We start from the raw sequence: 15,704 nt of genomic DNA, 5'->3' as shown, positions 1-15,704 counted from the left end.
CCTTCAAAGTCAGCAATTATGCTTCAGAAAAGAAATGCAATTTTTGGGGAATCTATATTTAATGTTTTCTCTATCATACTCTTTGCAAAACAATGAGCTCCCAATCCTTCGTCTACTGCGCTTTGAAAGCTATAGTTCATTAACCACTAAATGTCCTTTTAGGCCTAACAATTTTCTTCACATTTAAGAGTCAGATAATTCATGTTCTGAAATGTTACCAGAATATTTGACCAACAAACAAATGTTATTGTTCCCAGTAGCAAGTGGTGAAGTGATAATATGTTCGTGCCCATTCTTACACAAGTGCTTGTTTAAACAATACTATAGTATTTTAGGTCTTCTTAAAATAGGTAATTTCCAATTGCCTTCCTTTTATTTTGTCTTACACTTTTCTCCCCCAAAAGGAATTGCAACAATTTCCTAGATTAAATGATTTTGTGAAAGAAAGATTATTTTTTGATCAGATAAAATCAGCGTGTAACCATACCACCAGTAGATAAGAAAATGATTGACATATGGTTGATTAGAATATTTTCCTTTTGTAATAACCATCTTACCAACACTATGATTGGCCAGATTTGATGCAGAATTCAATCTCCTGTTGACTTTATTTTCTGTTAGTATCTCGCCTGTGTCCATTTCACGGACTCGATTAGTTAGCTTACCAGAACCAGAACTTGCTAAGTGATTATTTGTATGGTTTGCTATATGTGAACTTGTTGCTGGGATAGACTGAAAGTCTGAATTGGACATAACATTATCATCTTGATCCATGTTCAATGGGTCTTCTGATAAAAAAGATAAATGACTCTGAGCAGAAAACCCATTGGCCTCATCTGGACTTTCATCTTCCCTTGCATTATCCATGCCATCTGCATTTTCTTCAATAGTTTCCTCAGAATAATCAGTGTCTAGAAGAGAACCTTCACCAATTTTGGAACTCTTGTTTTCATTATAAAATTCTAGTGTCGGCGATATCTTCTTTTCATCCACATTTGTGGAAAATCTGACTTGCTTCAATCTTTCAAGACTATTGGGTGCAAGCAATTCTTCATTGTCCACAACTGTATTAATCTCTGCTAGTCCTTCTGGAATGGTTTGAGGAGAGGCTGCGATCTTCCGTTTCGAGTCCTGAACACTGACTAGTAGAATTTCAGAATCATTGGAACTTGAACTTGGGCTATGTTTCAAAATGCTTTTTTTAGGAGTTGTAGAGTTGCCATTAAAACCATTTTGATTCATGAGTCCTGGTGCACTGTGATGTTGATCACTGGAGGGTATAGAATCTTGCAGTTTATAAGAAATAGTCCTTGGTTTTGGCACTGGATGACCTTCTGAATAAATACCATCCTCTGCAAGAGATGGTTTCTTAGTTTCAAGAAATTCATTTGAGGAAGTTTGTAATCTGGAAACATTTTCCTTTGGCTGAGATAACTTCTCTGGAAGAAAACAAGGGTATACAAGGGCAAGGATAAAGGCAATTTTAACAACTATAGAATAGAAACTAATAGCAAATTACATCCAGAAGGCTATATGTTTTATAGATTGTTAACTGTTTAAAAGCAATTCAATATCAAAAAGTAATATTTTCTGAAACCTGAAATTCAATCAAAAAGAATGGATAATACAGATAAAAATTTAAAATATGTAAAGCAATTATAAAAGACACAACCATAATTTGTTATTGTTATTTTTATCCATACACAACCTCCAATTAGTCATGGTGTGGGAAGCACAATAGTGCATTAGTGAAGTGAAAATCAGATTTAACGTTAAATTGTCCAATTTACATTTTCAAAAGTTCAGTTATTTCAGTGGTCAACTGACTTTCAGACAATTGATTCAATTGTACGTTTAAAGAAAGAAGGGGATCATCTAAATAATAGGTATTTATATTCATAAAGAAAATTAGGAAAACGTAACCTTAGAGAAACAAGTGAATCACTTAGAGTGGAATTAGAATAGCCCCCAAAAGCTATAAATTAACCTGTGTACACTGACTGAAATGCTTCAATTCACCATATCCTTTCACTCACCTCCTGAAAATTTTCAATCATGGTTCACACTTAACAAGGGTTTTCTTGTATTCATAACCTAGGCATTTATACAAATCTCTCATCTATACCTCATAGCTTACACACTGCCAGCTATTCAAGCATAACATCATATCAGCCACACAGACTGCACAACATATTTAAGACATACAACACTTCCTCTTTTGTAGGATAAAGTGATGCACAATCAATCATTCAACATCAGAATCGAAAAAGGTGGCGCTGGAAAAGCACAGGTCAGGCAGCATTCCAGGAGCAGGAGTGTCAACATTTTGGGCATGAACCCTTCATCAGCTCAGATACTGATCCTGTGAATATCATAAGGAAGGAGCAGGACGTGGTGAGAAACTGGACAAGTGGTTTATACCCAAGAGAGATGGCAAGGCTAGGCCAAGTATCCTGATGAAGGGCTCATGCCCAAAACATTGGCTTTCCTCTTCAGATGCTGCCTGGCCTGCTGTGCTTTTCCAGTGCCACCCTTTTCAATTCCAACTTCCCCAGCACCTGCAGTCCTCACTTTTTCCACAATCAACATCGACAGGATAGTCTGAAGGAGAATACACTGCCAGTCATTATTGGAAATGACAACTTTTTTTAGGCCATAACCACAAGTGGGTCTAAAATCATTGAAGATAATCCTTTAACTTAATTCTTCCTCTCACGTTCTATTTTCTTTTCAACCCACAATCGTCCCTGATGTGAAACACTGAGTGCAAGAATGCACTTCTTCATTTCCTGCTTTCCACTCACCACAACCTTACTTTTACACCTTTTCTTTTTGGGGTATTTTGCAAATGTAACAGAGCAAGGTAGGAATAGCAAAACAATAGTGAAGAACATCATCACCTGATCTCACACTCAACCACCAGTTCAGATACAGATCCTGGGCACACGCTTTTGTGAATATCATAAGAAAGGAGCAGGATGTGGTGAGAAACTGGACAAGTGGTTTATAGGCATAAGCCCTTCATCAGAAACATCGATTCTTCTGCTCCTCAGATGCTGCCTGACCTGCTGTGCTCTTCCAGCACTACACTCTCCACTCTGATCTCCAGCATCTGCAGTCCTCACTTTCTCCAAGTGGTTTATAGCCAAGAGAGATGCCAAGGCTAGTCCAAGTGTCAATAAAGTGCAAATGATGAGCCAGCACCAGCTGACAGAGATTTGAGCTCATCCTTTCAGAGAAGGAAGTGGTGGCTAATTTTATTAGCATTAGTACACTTGTGTAATGAATAAAAGCCACTATTTCAGTTTCTTTGGTTAACAGAAATAGCAGCCACTCATTGCCTGAATGCTGTATTAGAAGCAGCCAAGCAAGATCAGCTTGCTGCACGCAAGCACTGATTATTGGCATTTTGACTGTGGATTACAGCATGGAAAATGGTTTGAAGGATATCATGGCAATCCAGCAAAGTCTTCCCCACTGGGTTTGGTGAGGCATTGGCTCTCAGTGGCAGTAAAACATGAAGATATGCAAAGGGAAGTAGAGGACAGGTACTAACAGAATGTCCAAGTGTGGTTTGAATTGTATGTGCAATGCAGTATGATTTCATTCAAAAAATGCAGATTGGAATGTTTACATGGTGATGGATTTAATTATTGCATGTGGCCAGAGGATGTTGTAATGGACAATGGTAGACTAAATAGGTAATACGAACTGTAGAGGACTGGGGAAATTGAAATAGCGGTTTCACTACCTCACTCTGTAGTTCACCATGAGTAGCATGAGCAGAAAAAGGGTTGTCTATGTTGTTATCTTGCATTCTCTTTCTCCACCTCTTCCTCCTCCCACTTCTCAAGGAAAATTGACTAATGACACCCATGTCTAGCAGTTGGTTTGTAGAGAAGCCAGAAATTCAGGAAAAGGTCAATTTCAATTTGTAGCAACCATGGAAAGCAAAGATTTGTAGAATCCTACTAACTGCCAGCAAAAACAATCAGCAACTAAGCTGTCAGAGTGAGGTATACTAACCACTACAATTCCACTGATGGAATTAAATCTGGCTTCCTTAACTGGACTGCCCGACCTGATTGTCCTTCACTGTCACTGGTTCCAAATCCTGGAATTCCCTCCTTCATGGCATTGTGGATCAACCCATAGCAGAAGGCAGCTCACCACCTTCTCAAGGGCAACTAGGGACAGATAATAAATGCCCACATCCCACAAAATGAATCTATTTAAAAAAACATTCCAGACCCATTGCAAGAGACACTCAACTGCTTTCTGAAATTGTCTAAGCGTTAGGGATGAAAAAAAAGAACAGGTACTGCCAGTAATGCCCTGATCCTTTGAGAGAGGAAAAATAAAAGAATGTTCCAGCCAAGGAAACTTCATCTCTCAAGCTACAATTGAGAGACTGGACCTTGAGGCAGGCTTAGACCAAAAGCTTTCATGAGGGACCAGTAAAAACAGTAATGCAGTGCCCCATTCAAAAGGAGTGCAAACATCTACCTACCTCGGAAAGTCATCACCTGCATTTCAGACCTTTACCCAACTCTGTTAAATTTAGGTCCCTGTCTATCTTTTGAGGGATGGATTTTTGCAATTTAAAATTTTAAGAAGAGGGCATAAATGGCATTAACTTCTTCAGTTCTCATATTTCACATCCCATTTTCCATCTTAACCCTCTTCCATCCATCATTTGGTGGAGGGGAGGTCATAAAATCAAGTTCTCGATGTCCTTTGCTTTCACAAGCAAACATTTTGACGACTGAACCTGCACAAATCAGTAACACCAGCAACAGCACAAAGCCACTTGAAAATAAGAAACACAATCATGAGATTCCAATGAATTTAAGGTTAGAATCCAATTGTTTTGGTTGACATCAGGGATGCATTAATTTTCAAGTGTTAAAATAGAAAGTAGTTTAGAAAATGCATTGAAAAGTTTCATTGCAGAAATGTACACATGCATCAGATCTCATTTTGGTCTATATCATCAGCCATAGTTTCCAAATCCAATTTTGTATATACAGAATATTAGATTTAGCAAATGTACGAAAGATCAATGGGAAAGGTTGCTGAGAATTATGTAACAACATGCACTGATATCAGGTAAACAACAATAATGAAAAGCAAGAAAGAAAATTAGAAGTCACAATACAAAAAAAAGCGGGATAAAAGAGCACAACCATGCTCACAGATAGTAATAATTGTAACGAGTGAGGCTTCTTTCAATTTTGATCTTGATCAACATTAGACATGTGTCCAGCAAGCTGAGAATTATGTAGCAACATGTACCAATGTCACATAAACATTAATACCAAGGGAAATCAGTACCAGGTCAAAATTTAACAGTGCTAAATGGTTGTAGACGCTTTTGACATATACCTCTCCCAATCAACATTCAAAATTAAATAGTAATAATATGGAGAAAAAAAACTTACTGGGTACATTGGCCTTTAAAGCCAATTAATTACTTCTAAAATGTAATTATTGTTGCAAGGTTTGAAATCCAGCAGCCAGTTTATGCACAGCCAACTCCCACATCAATACATGATAGCCACATAAATCCATGTTATTGTTATTTTGACAAAGGGATAAATATTGATCAGGATGTGAAAGAAAGTTCTATTGCTTCCTTGAATACACTACAGTATCTTTCATGCTTAACTTAGAGAACAAGTAGATGGTTGGTGGGACATCTCATCCCATCATACTACATGAGTGTTAGTATCGATTTGAGTGCTTAGGTCTTTGGAGTGGGCCTAACATCTGCAATGTTAGGCCTCTACTAATGGCACCACAGCTAACAATACAATAATTTCCAGTTTTGGATGCTGACATTAGCAAGGGATGGGAAATATAAATATGTGGATCTCTTATCCTTTATTTCCTGCTGAGTTGCTTTGTATTTAAAATATTCCCCATTTTAAACAATTGAGGATTTTAGCCAGCATAATGATAAAGAACACCCCTTTTCCAGGCGAAGATAACAATTCCAGAAGCTTGAGGAATTTATCAGGGTGACGTAACACATACTTGAACCCAAAATGATGTGCTCCCAAGAATTCATCCAGTAAAAAATATAAAACCATATAAATCCTGGAAGCATTCCATGAAAACAAAATACCATGGAAATGAAATAATTGGAATCAATATATTTGAATGAAATGATGGTGATGAAGATGCTTGCATGTTCTGGATTAGAATTTTAAAAAAATAATTTAATAGTGGAGGAAGTAATAAAATCTTTCAAAAACCATCAAGTCCATTTTTTTTTTTTTTAAGATTTAATAAAATTAACCTGATTATTACACATAATTAACCATACTGTCAAATGAATATTTTACCCAGAAAGGCAGGAAAGCACTCAGTTAAATCATTCTTAATTAGCTTTGTTGCAGCAAAGTGTTCACAAACAGACAAATGTGTAACCTAGTGCTCAAGATGCATCAATACTGACTTAGACAAGTACAGCTCAGATGCCCTCCCAGATAATCTCCACACCTCAATAATGCCACAAAGTACTAAAAGGCAAAATTCTGACATAACTTCAGAATTTCAGCCCACGGGTTCTTGGATCTAAATAAATTTAAATACTGTTTAAAGGATGATGATTCATCTTTAGTAATTTGGCCCAGTTATTGTTACCGCTGAGAATAAGAGATTTTGTATTGTTGCTATTTGAGACTTTGGGACATGGTTAATTAACTAAGAGAGAATTTATTCTATGCCGAACTGTGCTGGACCTGATTCAGAAGCATTTGATGTGCATGATTTTAAAATCATGAAAAGCATTATGTTCCCCAGTAGGAATATTCTTCATATCAGTACGTACAAAACATTAGCAAATTAAAAACATTTTAAATTAAGATATTTTATGCATGAAATGAACATGTTGTGTAAAAGTCCATTCTTCTTCTCATTAGTTTTTAAAGGGTGCCTCCATAATTTTTCATCAAAAATGACAGTTGCCCAAATAGAGGAAATAGATTCCATTAACTTCTTTACCGCACGAGAAGATGAGAAAGAAACTGAAGCAGGGCCAAGGCCATTTGACCTGCTCCACTATTCAATAAGATGATGGCGGATTTCACTGTGGCCTTAACTCCACTTTTCTCCTAGCCTGAAAACCCACAATTCTGTTGAAAACAAACTTTGTCTAACTCATTTATATAAACTGTAAACAATTAAAGTCTCAGCACTGATTCCTATAACACACCACGTTCGCTAACCCAAAAGACTCATTTATGTGTACTCCCCATTTCCTGTTAGCTAACCAATCTTCTATTCATGCTCATATGCAACTCGCTGTATTTGTTTTCATTCTCAAAGTTTGGGAGAAGATATGTAGCTCGGGTGCTCATTGCTGTGGTTCTGTTCTCCACAATAACTGTATTTAGAATTTTATCAAGTGCCCTCTGGAAACACAATTATAGTACATCCACCAGCTACCCTTTATCCTTAGTATATGCTCCTTTCTCAAAGGACTCCAACAGATTAGTTAAACGCTACTTTCTCTTCAGAAAACAAGGTTGACTTTACCAGATGACCTTGAATTTATGTTAGTGCCCTGTTATAACTTCTTGAAATCATAGCTTCTATCATTTTTATTAAACCCATCTGGCCTATAGCTTCCTGTTTCTGTCTCCCTCCCTTTATCAAAAGAAGTAACTTTATTTGTGATTTTCCAATCTAAGGAGAACTTTCCAAGATCAATGGAGTTTTGGAAAATTAAAACCAAAGCATCAACTAACTCAGGAAGCACTTCTAGTAGACTCAGGCACTTATCAGCTTGCAACTACAAAAAATTTACTTTGTAGCAGTCATCTGATGATTATAATACTCCATCGCACAGAGTTCATAGAATCCCTACATGTGGATACAGGCCATTTGGTCCAACAAGTCCACACCGATCTCCGAAAAGCATCCCCCCACACCCATCCCCTCACCTCACCTCACCTCACCACTCCACATTTCCCCTGACCAATGCACCTAACCCACACATCCCTGAACACTATGGGCAATATAGCATGGCAAATTCACCTAACCTGCACATCTTTGGACTGCGCGAGGAAAGCAGAGCACTTGAAAGAAACTCACACAGACACGGGGAGAACGTGCAAGCTCCACATAGTCGCCGAAGGCTGGAATCAAATCTGGGTCCCTGGCACTGTGAGGCAGCAGTGCCAACCGCTGAGCCACCGTGCCACCCTGGTCCACTTCCTGGTTTATTATTGTTTCTCAGATGTTACATGAGTGAAGACCCATTCAATTCATCTGCCATTTCCTTATTTTCCAATAATTGGTCAGACTCTACTGAACTGATGCTCTCTTTTTTCTTCTTTGTATATTTCTAGCTTGGTTTCACTCATTTCTAATTTTTCTCTCATGAATTTTTTTGAGCATTTTTTTTTAAATCCAATCTTTTGATCTGCCACATGTCTGTGCACAATTATATGCTTTTCGTTTAGGTCTGAAACTATCTTTAATAGTTCTAGGTAGCCACAGATGGTGGGTCTGTACCTTGGAAATGTTCTTACACATTGGAATGTATCTACTGTATATTCTGATCCTATAATCTAATTTGCCAATTCCCTTTAGCCAGTTCCTCTATCATCCACTCATAAATGCCATATTTAACTTTTAAAAACAGGGTCTTGGACCCATTCCTCTATCCCTCACACTAAATGAAAAGTTTAATTATTATGATCACTGCTACCTCGAAGTCTTATGAGATCATTACTCAATATGATCGTGTTGCAAAATATCAAACTTACCGTAGCCTATTCTCTGATCGGCTCCAGAACATGATGTTCTTAGAAACCCTCTCAAGTATATTCTAGGAACTCACTGAAGCTACCTCTGCCCATTTGACTTTTCCAATCTATATATATTTAAATTTCCCATGATTAATGCAGCAACGTTCTGATATTTCTTCCTTTGTATTCTGCCTACCATGTGGTTACTGTTAGAGGGCTATACACTATTCCGCAAGTGACTTCTTAGCTACACTTACATTGCAAATAGTTTAGGAACCGCTCATTACATTGACTCATGGGATGAAGGGGCTGCATTACGAGGATATTTTGAGCAACTTCAGCCAACATGAATTGGAGTGCAGAAGAATTACATATTTCTTATTGAAACACAACATTCGGAAGGGACTTAATAGAGTAGGTGCTGAAAGGGGAAATCTAGAACTGGAACAGTTTCAAAATAAGGAGTGGAAGAGGTCTCAGATTTTTGGGGGGAAATTTCCTCACAAAGAGTCCTTTGTCATTGAAATTCTGGACTTTGGAAAGCACTGTAGGCTGGGTCATTGAATATGTTTAAGCTGCAGTGAAAAGATTTTTGATCAAAACAATTATGGGCTATGTGATAGCTTAGGGGACAGTTTAGATACACATAGCAGGAAAAGAGAGTTGATCTGAATGTATGGTAAAGCATGCTCAAAACATTGAAAACTTCTTATGGTCTTAAGATAAAGTTTTTCAGTTCCTTTTGTAAATCGTATAACCAAGGAAATAAGAGAGTTTATTCAAAATCTTTTAAGTGAATAATACTCATTCCAACTATTAGGTAATAATAATAACTATCTACAATGCCGCAAAAAGATTAAAATCATATTTAAAACACCTCATATTCATGGTTGAATGACTACTGTTCACATTTATGGAATATTTATGAAGACTAGTAGCCTAACCAACACCCATCATTAGATATGGATATCAAGCACACCAACTCAGAAAATACTGTTGGCAATTGTGGAAAATCTCTGAACCAAGCTAAGAAAATAGGATGTGGTTTAAAGAGAATATATTCTCTCCAGCATAAATACTTAATCTCTCTTAATGGACCTTTGGTATTTACCTGCTAAAGGAGTCACGGACACTGACTCTGTACCAACCAATTGCAGTGATTTCTTCTCTCCATTTGGAATGTCATCTGCCAAAAATGTTCTGTTGAAAGGATTTTCTCTTTGCTGAAAAATTATGTTCACAAATTTAAGTGCATTAAATGTGTTAGAACGAATATACAAAAACAAAGATGGAGTTGACAGCTACACAAATTCAATGTGGTTGCAGGCAATTTATCTGTAAACATACATCGGGCCAAATACAGGACATTCAAAAAGTGTCAGCTCAACTAATTTGAAATACAATATCCCGAAGAGACTTGACAGGCAGGATACTGTCAGGATGTTTCTCTTTTTGGGACAGGTGAAAAGTAGGGGAAACACTTTTAAATAAGGGCTCTCTCATTTCAGGCAGAGGAGGAGAAATTTCTTCTGAGAGGGTCATGAGCTTATGAAACTCCCTTCCCCAGAGAGTGGTGGAGGCAGGATTAGTCATCTTTAAAAGGAGACTTACATAGATTCTTGACTAATAAAGGAGTCAAAGAGTATGGAGGTAGGCAGGAACGTGGTATTGAGACCAGAATCAAAATATCCACAATTTTATTGAATGGTAGAGCATGCTTGCGAGGCCAAATGACCTGCTCCTGTCCCCAACTCATACTACATATATTCTTTATAAAATGAGGGTGCAGAGAAAAGACTGAAATTACATAGAATTTAATTACATAGAAAGATTACAGCAAACAGGCTCTTCACAGAACAAATTAACCTTGTACAAATATTCAAAAGAACTACAGATTTTGATTCAGTAAAATTGTGAAAATTATTCCAATTGATCCACGAGGATATACATTTGGGATTGCCACAAGCAGGAACAAAACATACTCATTTTTAAAAAAAGATTAATTACATGTACATTTTAATAATTAAAGAGTCATTATATACTCATTGCTCAATATATAGTTAAGAGAATAGATTCAAAAAACCTGGAAGTTTTCAAAATTCAACTTTTATCTCAAGACTTCAATGCTGTTATATTAATCAATAATTAAGTGTTCCCCATAATTACTTTTTTATTTGAATTTAGTTTGGTATTCATTTGTTTACTTCTGTTATTGTACATAAAAAAGTAGCATTGCTCAAAATATTTCTGCTCTCAGGTTATTAAACAGTTTATTGAGCCAAATGTTTTTGAAAAACAAGTTCAAGGGAGGAGCTCAACTGTTTGATTCATTGGTTAAAATGTGTATTTAATTAGCAGTTCCTTTAGAATTTTACATTTATTTCAACTCTCAATAACTACATCCCAAAAACAATACAATATTTTAAACCCTCATAAGCTCACCAATACAGTACTTTTAAATAGATCAGGCTCCATCTAGTGCCAGGAGATGGTCAGTGCAGGTAGTAGTAGGGGAGTCCCAGGATTACTTGAAACCAAAAGAGAAAATGCTGGACAATCTCAGCAGGTCTGGCAGCGTCTATAAGGAGAGAAAAGAGCTGGCGTTTCGAATCTAACTGACCCTTTGTCAAAGCTAAAATAAAAAGGGAGAAATAGGGAGGTATTTATACGAGGCTCCAGAAGGTGAGTCATGGCTCCAGAAGCAAAGGGAGCAATAAAGGGGTGATAATGACGGTGAATAGAGAGATTATAGGGAGATTAGGAGCTTCCCGTGGCTTGCCACTTCAACACACAATTCTACTCCCATGCCCACATGTCTGTCCTTGCCCTGCTGCAATGTTCCAGTGAAGCTCAACGCAAACTGGAGGAACAGCATCTCATCTTCGACCAGACACGTTACATCGAATTCAACAACTTCAGATGATTATCCCATCCCGACCCCTCTGTTTTCATTCTACTCCGTAATTTTATTTTATCATTTTTTTATAATTTTCTCACTGTTCTGTACCTCTTATTTCTTGATTGTCTCTCTTTCTCTCGCTCCCCACACTCTCATCACCTTTTTCCTCTCCTCTTCCCCCTTTGCTACCCTTCTCCCCTGTTTTCCATTTTGCCTCTGCTTCATCCATCCCCCCCATCCACCACATATTTTGTCACATAGCTCCTCCCTTGAACTTCAGCCTTGGTCATTCACAGATCCTAATCTCCCTATAATCTCTCTATGCACTGTCATTATCACCTTTTTATTGCTCCCTTTGCTTCTGGAGCCATGACTCACCTTCTCTCAGCCTAGTGTAAATACCTCCCTATTTCTCCCTTTTTTAGCTTTGGCAAAGGGTCAGTTAGACTCGAAACGCCAGCTCTTTTCTCTCCTTACAAATGCTGCCAGACCTGCTGAGATTTTCCAGCATTTTCTCTTTAGGTTTCAGATTCCAGCATCCGCAGTAATTTTCTTTTACCCAGGATTACTTGCACTGATCAGCATTAGGAAAAAACAGAAGACTCGGTCGCAAAAGCAAGGACAAATCTAAGAAGGCCTAAGATAAGAACAGAGGTGGAAAGCAAGACCAGGGCAAAAGGAATTCTGACACACAAGGCTCAGGGGTGAGGAGGAACAGAATGAAAGAGATACTATGAAGAAAACAGTGGGCAAAATAGGGTAAGAGACTGAAGATGCTGCAAATGTGCAACCAGGGCAAACAATCCTAAAGTTTGCAAATGTTAAATAATATTCTTCTTCACTTGAACATTGTTAAAGTGTTAAATTAATCAACATTAAGCAAAGACTTAACATACATGCAGCTGGAGGGGATCAGTTACCCGAGTTGTCTGCGCAGCTAGTTTGCAATGTGGAGTGAGACAAACATTTCAGGTTGAATTCTTGTATCTGCTGAGATTATTGTGAAGAACTCTCCTTCTCAACCTCATCCTAGCCTGAAGTGTGATATCTCCAGGTTTAACCACCACTTGTCTCTCTCTTTGGTTGGCTATGGGGATGGGGGGGGGGTGCTGGGTCAAGGTGTGATGCCCTTTAGCAGGTCGATGCAGATTCAATGGGCTGAATGGCCTCTTCCCACACTGTAGGGGATTCTCTCGCTTATGATAATGCAGCCCTGAGACAATGGCAACTTTTTTATCCAATTAGACATGGCCTTATCTTTAATCTGACAGAACCCACAAACAAGACTCAGAGGCAAGTTTGCTATTGTAAGCCAAAGCTGACACTATACAAAAACATTTTAAAATTTAAAACAATATTTTAATAAATCATCAAGTCAGATTGACAAATTGTGTTCCGATTGAAACCAAAACAAAGTCCACTGAATTCTCCACAAAAAGAAAGCTTTTATTAAATGGAACATTTGTTCAACAATTATTGTACATGTTCTTTGTTTATCCATTTAAACTATCAGTCGAACACTGCGTTTATGTTTTACAGTGCACTAAGAACCAGGAAACAGAAGAGATTTTAAATAAAAACAAAGTCTGCAAATCTGATTTTGTGAGGAAATGTTTCTTATCCCCCCACCCTGTCTACTTATAACAAAGGAATATCTCAACCCTTAAGAAAAATAGTTTATTCCATTTTAGCTATAGGAGATATTTATGTTGTCCACAAGTTTAAACTGGGGTTTTGTTGAGGATCATATCTCAGGAGGAGCAGGACTTCAAGACTGAAGAGTAATATCAAGAACGGTGGCAGAGCAGGCCTGAGATAAAGACCTGAGCAAAACCAAAGCAGGATGAGGGGAGAGGATGGACCATGTTTGAATCAAGAGTTCATATTAAGTGGGGAAAAAATTCATGTACAAAATTACAGAAATCCAGTTATATTTAGCAGCTTATATAGTGTTGCATTTTTGTTTCACTAAATTAGAAATTGTAGTAAAGTGTATGAAATTAATGATTTCACGGATTTAAAATAATATTTAAAAAGTGTTAGCACAGATAAGCTTCAGCAAGCATTTCACCAGTGTTCAAGAGAATTTACGAAGTATGGAAAGTTGGTGAAATGAAGTTAAGAGGTACTGCCTGAGATATAAAAATGATAGAGGATTGATAACACAAACTAAGTCTTAAGTTCATTTATGGTTAATACCAGAAGCATATAATTACATTTCATAAATTAAATTACCGAGATTAAAAACTTTAGACACGATATTTTAAAAACCGAAAGCTTAGCTAGTTAAGTAAATTAGACATCAAACAGATGATGTGTACCAGTTGCAGTCTGAGAGATCTTCTAAACACCAACACAGTCCACAACAACATGTACAGCAAGTGTCTGTATCAAAGAAATTCAATGCAAAGTTGAAAAGATAGAGTCTGAAATCAGGACACTGGACGCATGAGAAAACAATGAAAATGTTACTTGGACGTACTTTCTAAGAAGCAGTCATACCTACTAAGTTAAATTCTTCAGTCACAGATGAAAGGTTGTGACTGAGTGCAGCAGGTGTGGGATCAGAAAGGACCCTTAACTCCTACAGGTTGGAGTTCTTGTGGCTTATGTAGAGGAGAGTAGGGCCTGCAGAATGGATGAGCAGACTGATGATAGAGGTGGATTCAGGATGTGAAAAGGATTGTAGAGGATAATTTAATAAGGGAATAGACTGTTATTTGCAGTACAGCATGCCATTCTTGTAGGCTATATTACCAGTGCAGTGTCAACAGTTATGGACACCTCCACACTGCTGGAGGCAGAAGATTAAGTAATTGAATCAGATTGCGTGAAAATATGAAAGAAGGGGAAAATGTCTCTGGTCTGCAGGACTCCTAAACAATAGTTGCACTGTAAACAGGTAGAAATTGAAAATAATGTGACTTTGTAAGCACATTAGTGCAATAATCATGAATGATTTGATTCTTCATATAGATTGGACAAATCATGTTGACAAGTTGGCCTAGGATCAGTTCACATTTAGAATGGTTTCTTAGAACAATACATTTTGGAACCAACCAGTAAAAGGCTATTTTAGACATAATATGTAATGAGTAGAAAGTGAGGACTGCAGATACTGGAGTTCAGTGTCGAGTGTGTGGTGCTGGAAAAGCACAGCAGGTCAGGAAGCATCCAAGGATCACGAGAATCAATGTTTTGGGCATAAGCCCTTAATCAGGAATGAGGCTCGTGGGCCGGGGGGCTGAGAGATAAATGGCCGGTGTGGGGGGGAGGCTGAGGGGGAGGTTTGTCAAAGGTCGCTGAAAATGTACTGGGTAGATGAACGTGAGGGAGAAGATGATAGATCGGACAGGAAGATGAAGTGGATAGATAGGAAAGGTGATGGTGCCAAGTTGGAGGCTGGGGGCTGGGATAATGTGAAGGGACATGAAATGAGGAAACTGTTGAAATGAGAAGGAGTATTAATCTCTTAAAGCACTATCTAAGTAACAGTAATTATAGCATGATGAATTCCACACAATGAAAAAAAGCTTGGGTCTGAAACTATTTCTTAAACTTAACAAATAATTCCTAGAATGTGAAGCTAAGTATTGGCTACTGTGGTCCATTATTCAGCTTTAATGCAGTGCTTACTTTTTCCACCCCAGGCTAAATACGGTTTTGTTCAAACAAACTCATGTTTCTTCTTTTAATAATAATAATAAATTTGAGGCTTCAGTGTCTGGACCATTACAGTGAAGCATACCTTTCCTGATGGAGTGCTTTGTCTCGGTGTTGGTTGCGGTTTAGGAGCGCTGTTATTTTTATGTAAAGTTGTACTGCAAAGAAAAATGTTTATTTATTATCAAAGAGCAGTCCATGAAGGCCCAAAATGAGTTGAGCAATCTAATTTAGTTTATCACACTTTTCAAAATTAGCTATTGCATTTTGAATAACTATTTCTTCCTCCCTATTCCCCTCTCCCCACACACCCCAACCAACTACACCCAAAGTTGATGATTTCTGATAATTTTATGGACACTTACTGCTCACCAATATTATGT

General features: G+C 37.6%; 1 protein-coding gene across 9 annotated transcripts in view; it reads right to left on the bottom strand.

Moving 5' to 3' along the window:
- The window catches only part of sytl2a (synaptotagmin-like 2a), a 123,140-nt gene that overhangs the window by 48,448 nt on the left and 58,988 nt on the right, over positions 1-15,704 (bottom strand). For 6 of the 9 annotated variants that reach the window (XM_087988051.1, XM_087988050.1, XM_087988053.1 and 3 more), the window contains exons 5-7: positions 15,407-15,479; positions 9,871-9,982; positions 558-1,439 (exon numbers count right to left, since the gene is read on the bottom strand). In XM_087988051.1, the coding sequence (XP_087844177.1) occupies positions 558-1,439; positions 9,871-9,982; positions 15,407-15,479 (1,067 nt within the window). The remainder of the gene's footprint in view (positions 1-557; positions 1,440-9,870; positions 9,983-15,406; positions 15,480-15,704) is intronic. The other 3 variants (XM_087988055.1, XM_087988057.1, XM_087988058.1) reach the window with 1 other exon arrangement.

The sequence above is a fragment of the Chiloscyllium plagiosum genome, unplaced genomic scaffold (genome assembly GCF_037043375.1).
Source record: "Chiloscyllium plagiosum isolate Xiang-an unplaced genomic scaffold, Cpla_swu_hap1 HiC_scaffold_6, whole genome shotgun sequence".
Lineage (NCBI taxonomy): Eukaryota > Metazoa > Chordata > Chondrichthyes > Orectolobiformes > Hemiscylliidae > Chiloscyllium > Chiloscyllium plagiosum.
The sequence above is the reverse complement of the archived record's forward strand: the minus strand, read 5'-3'. Positions and strand labels throughout refer to the sequence as shown.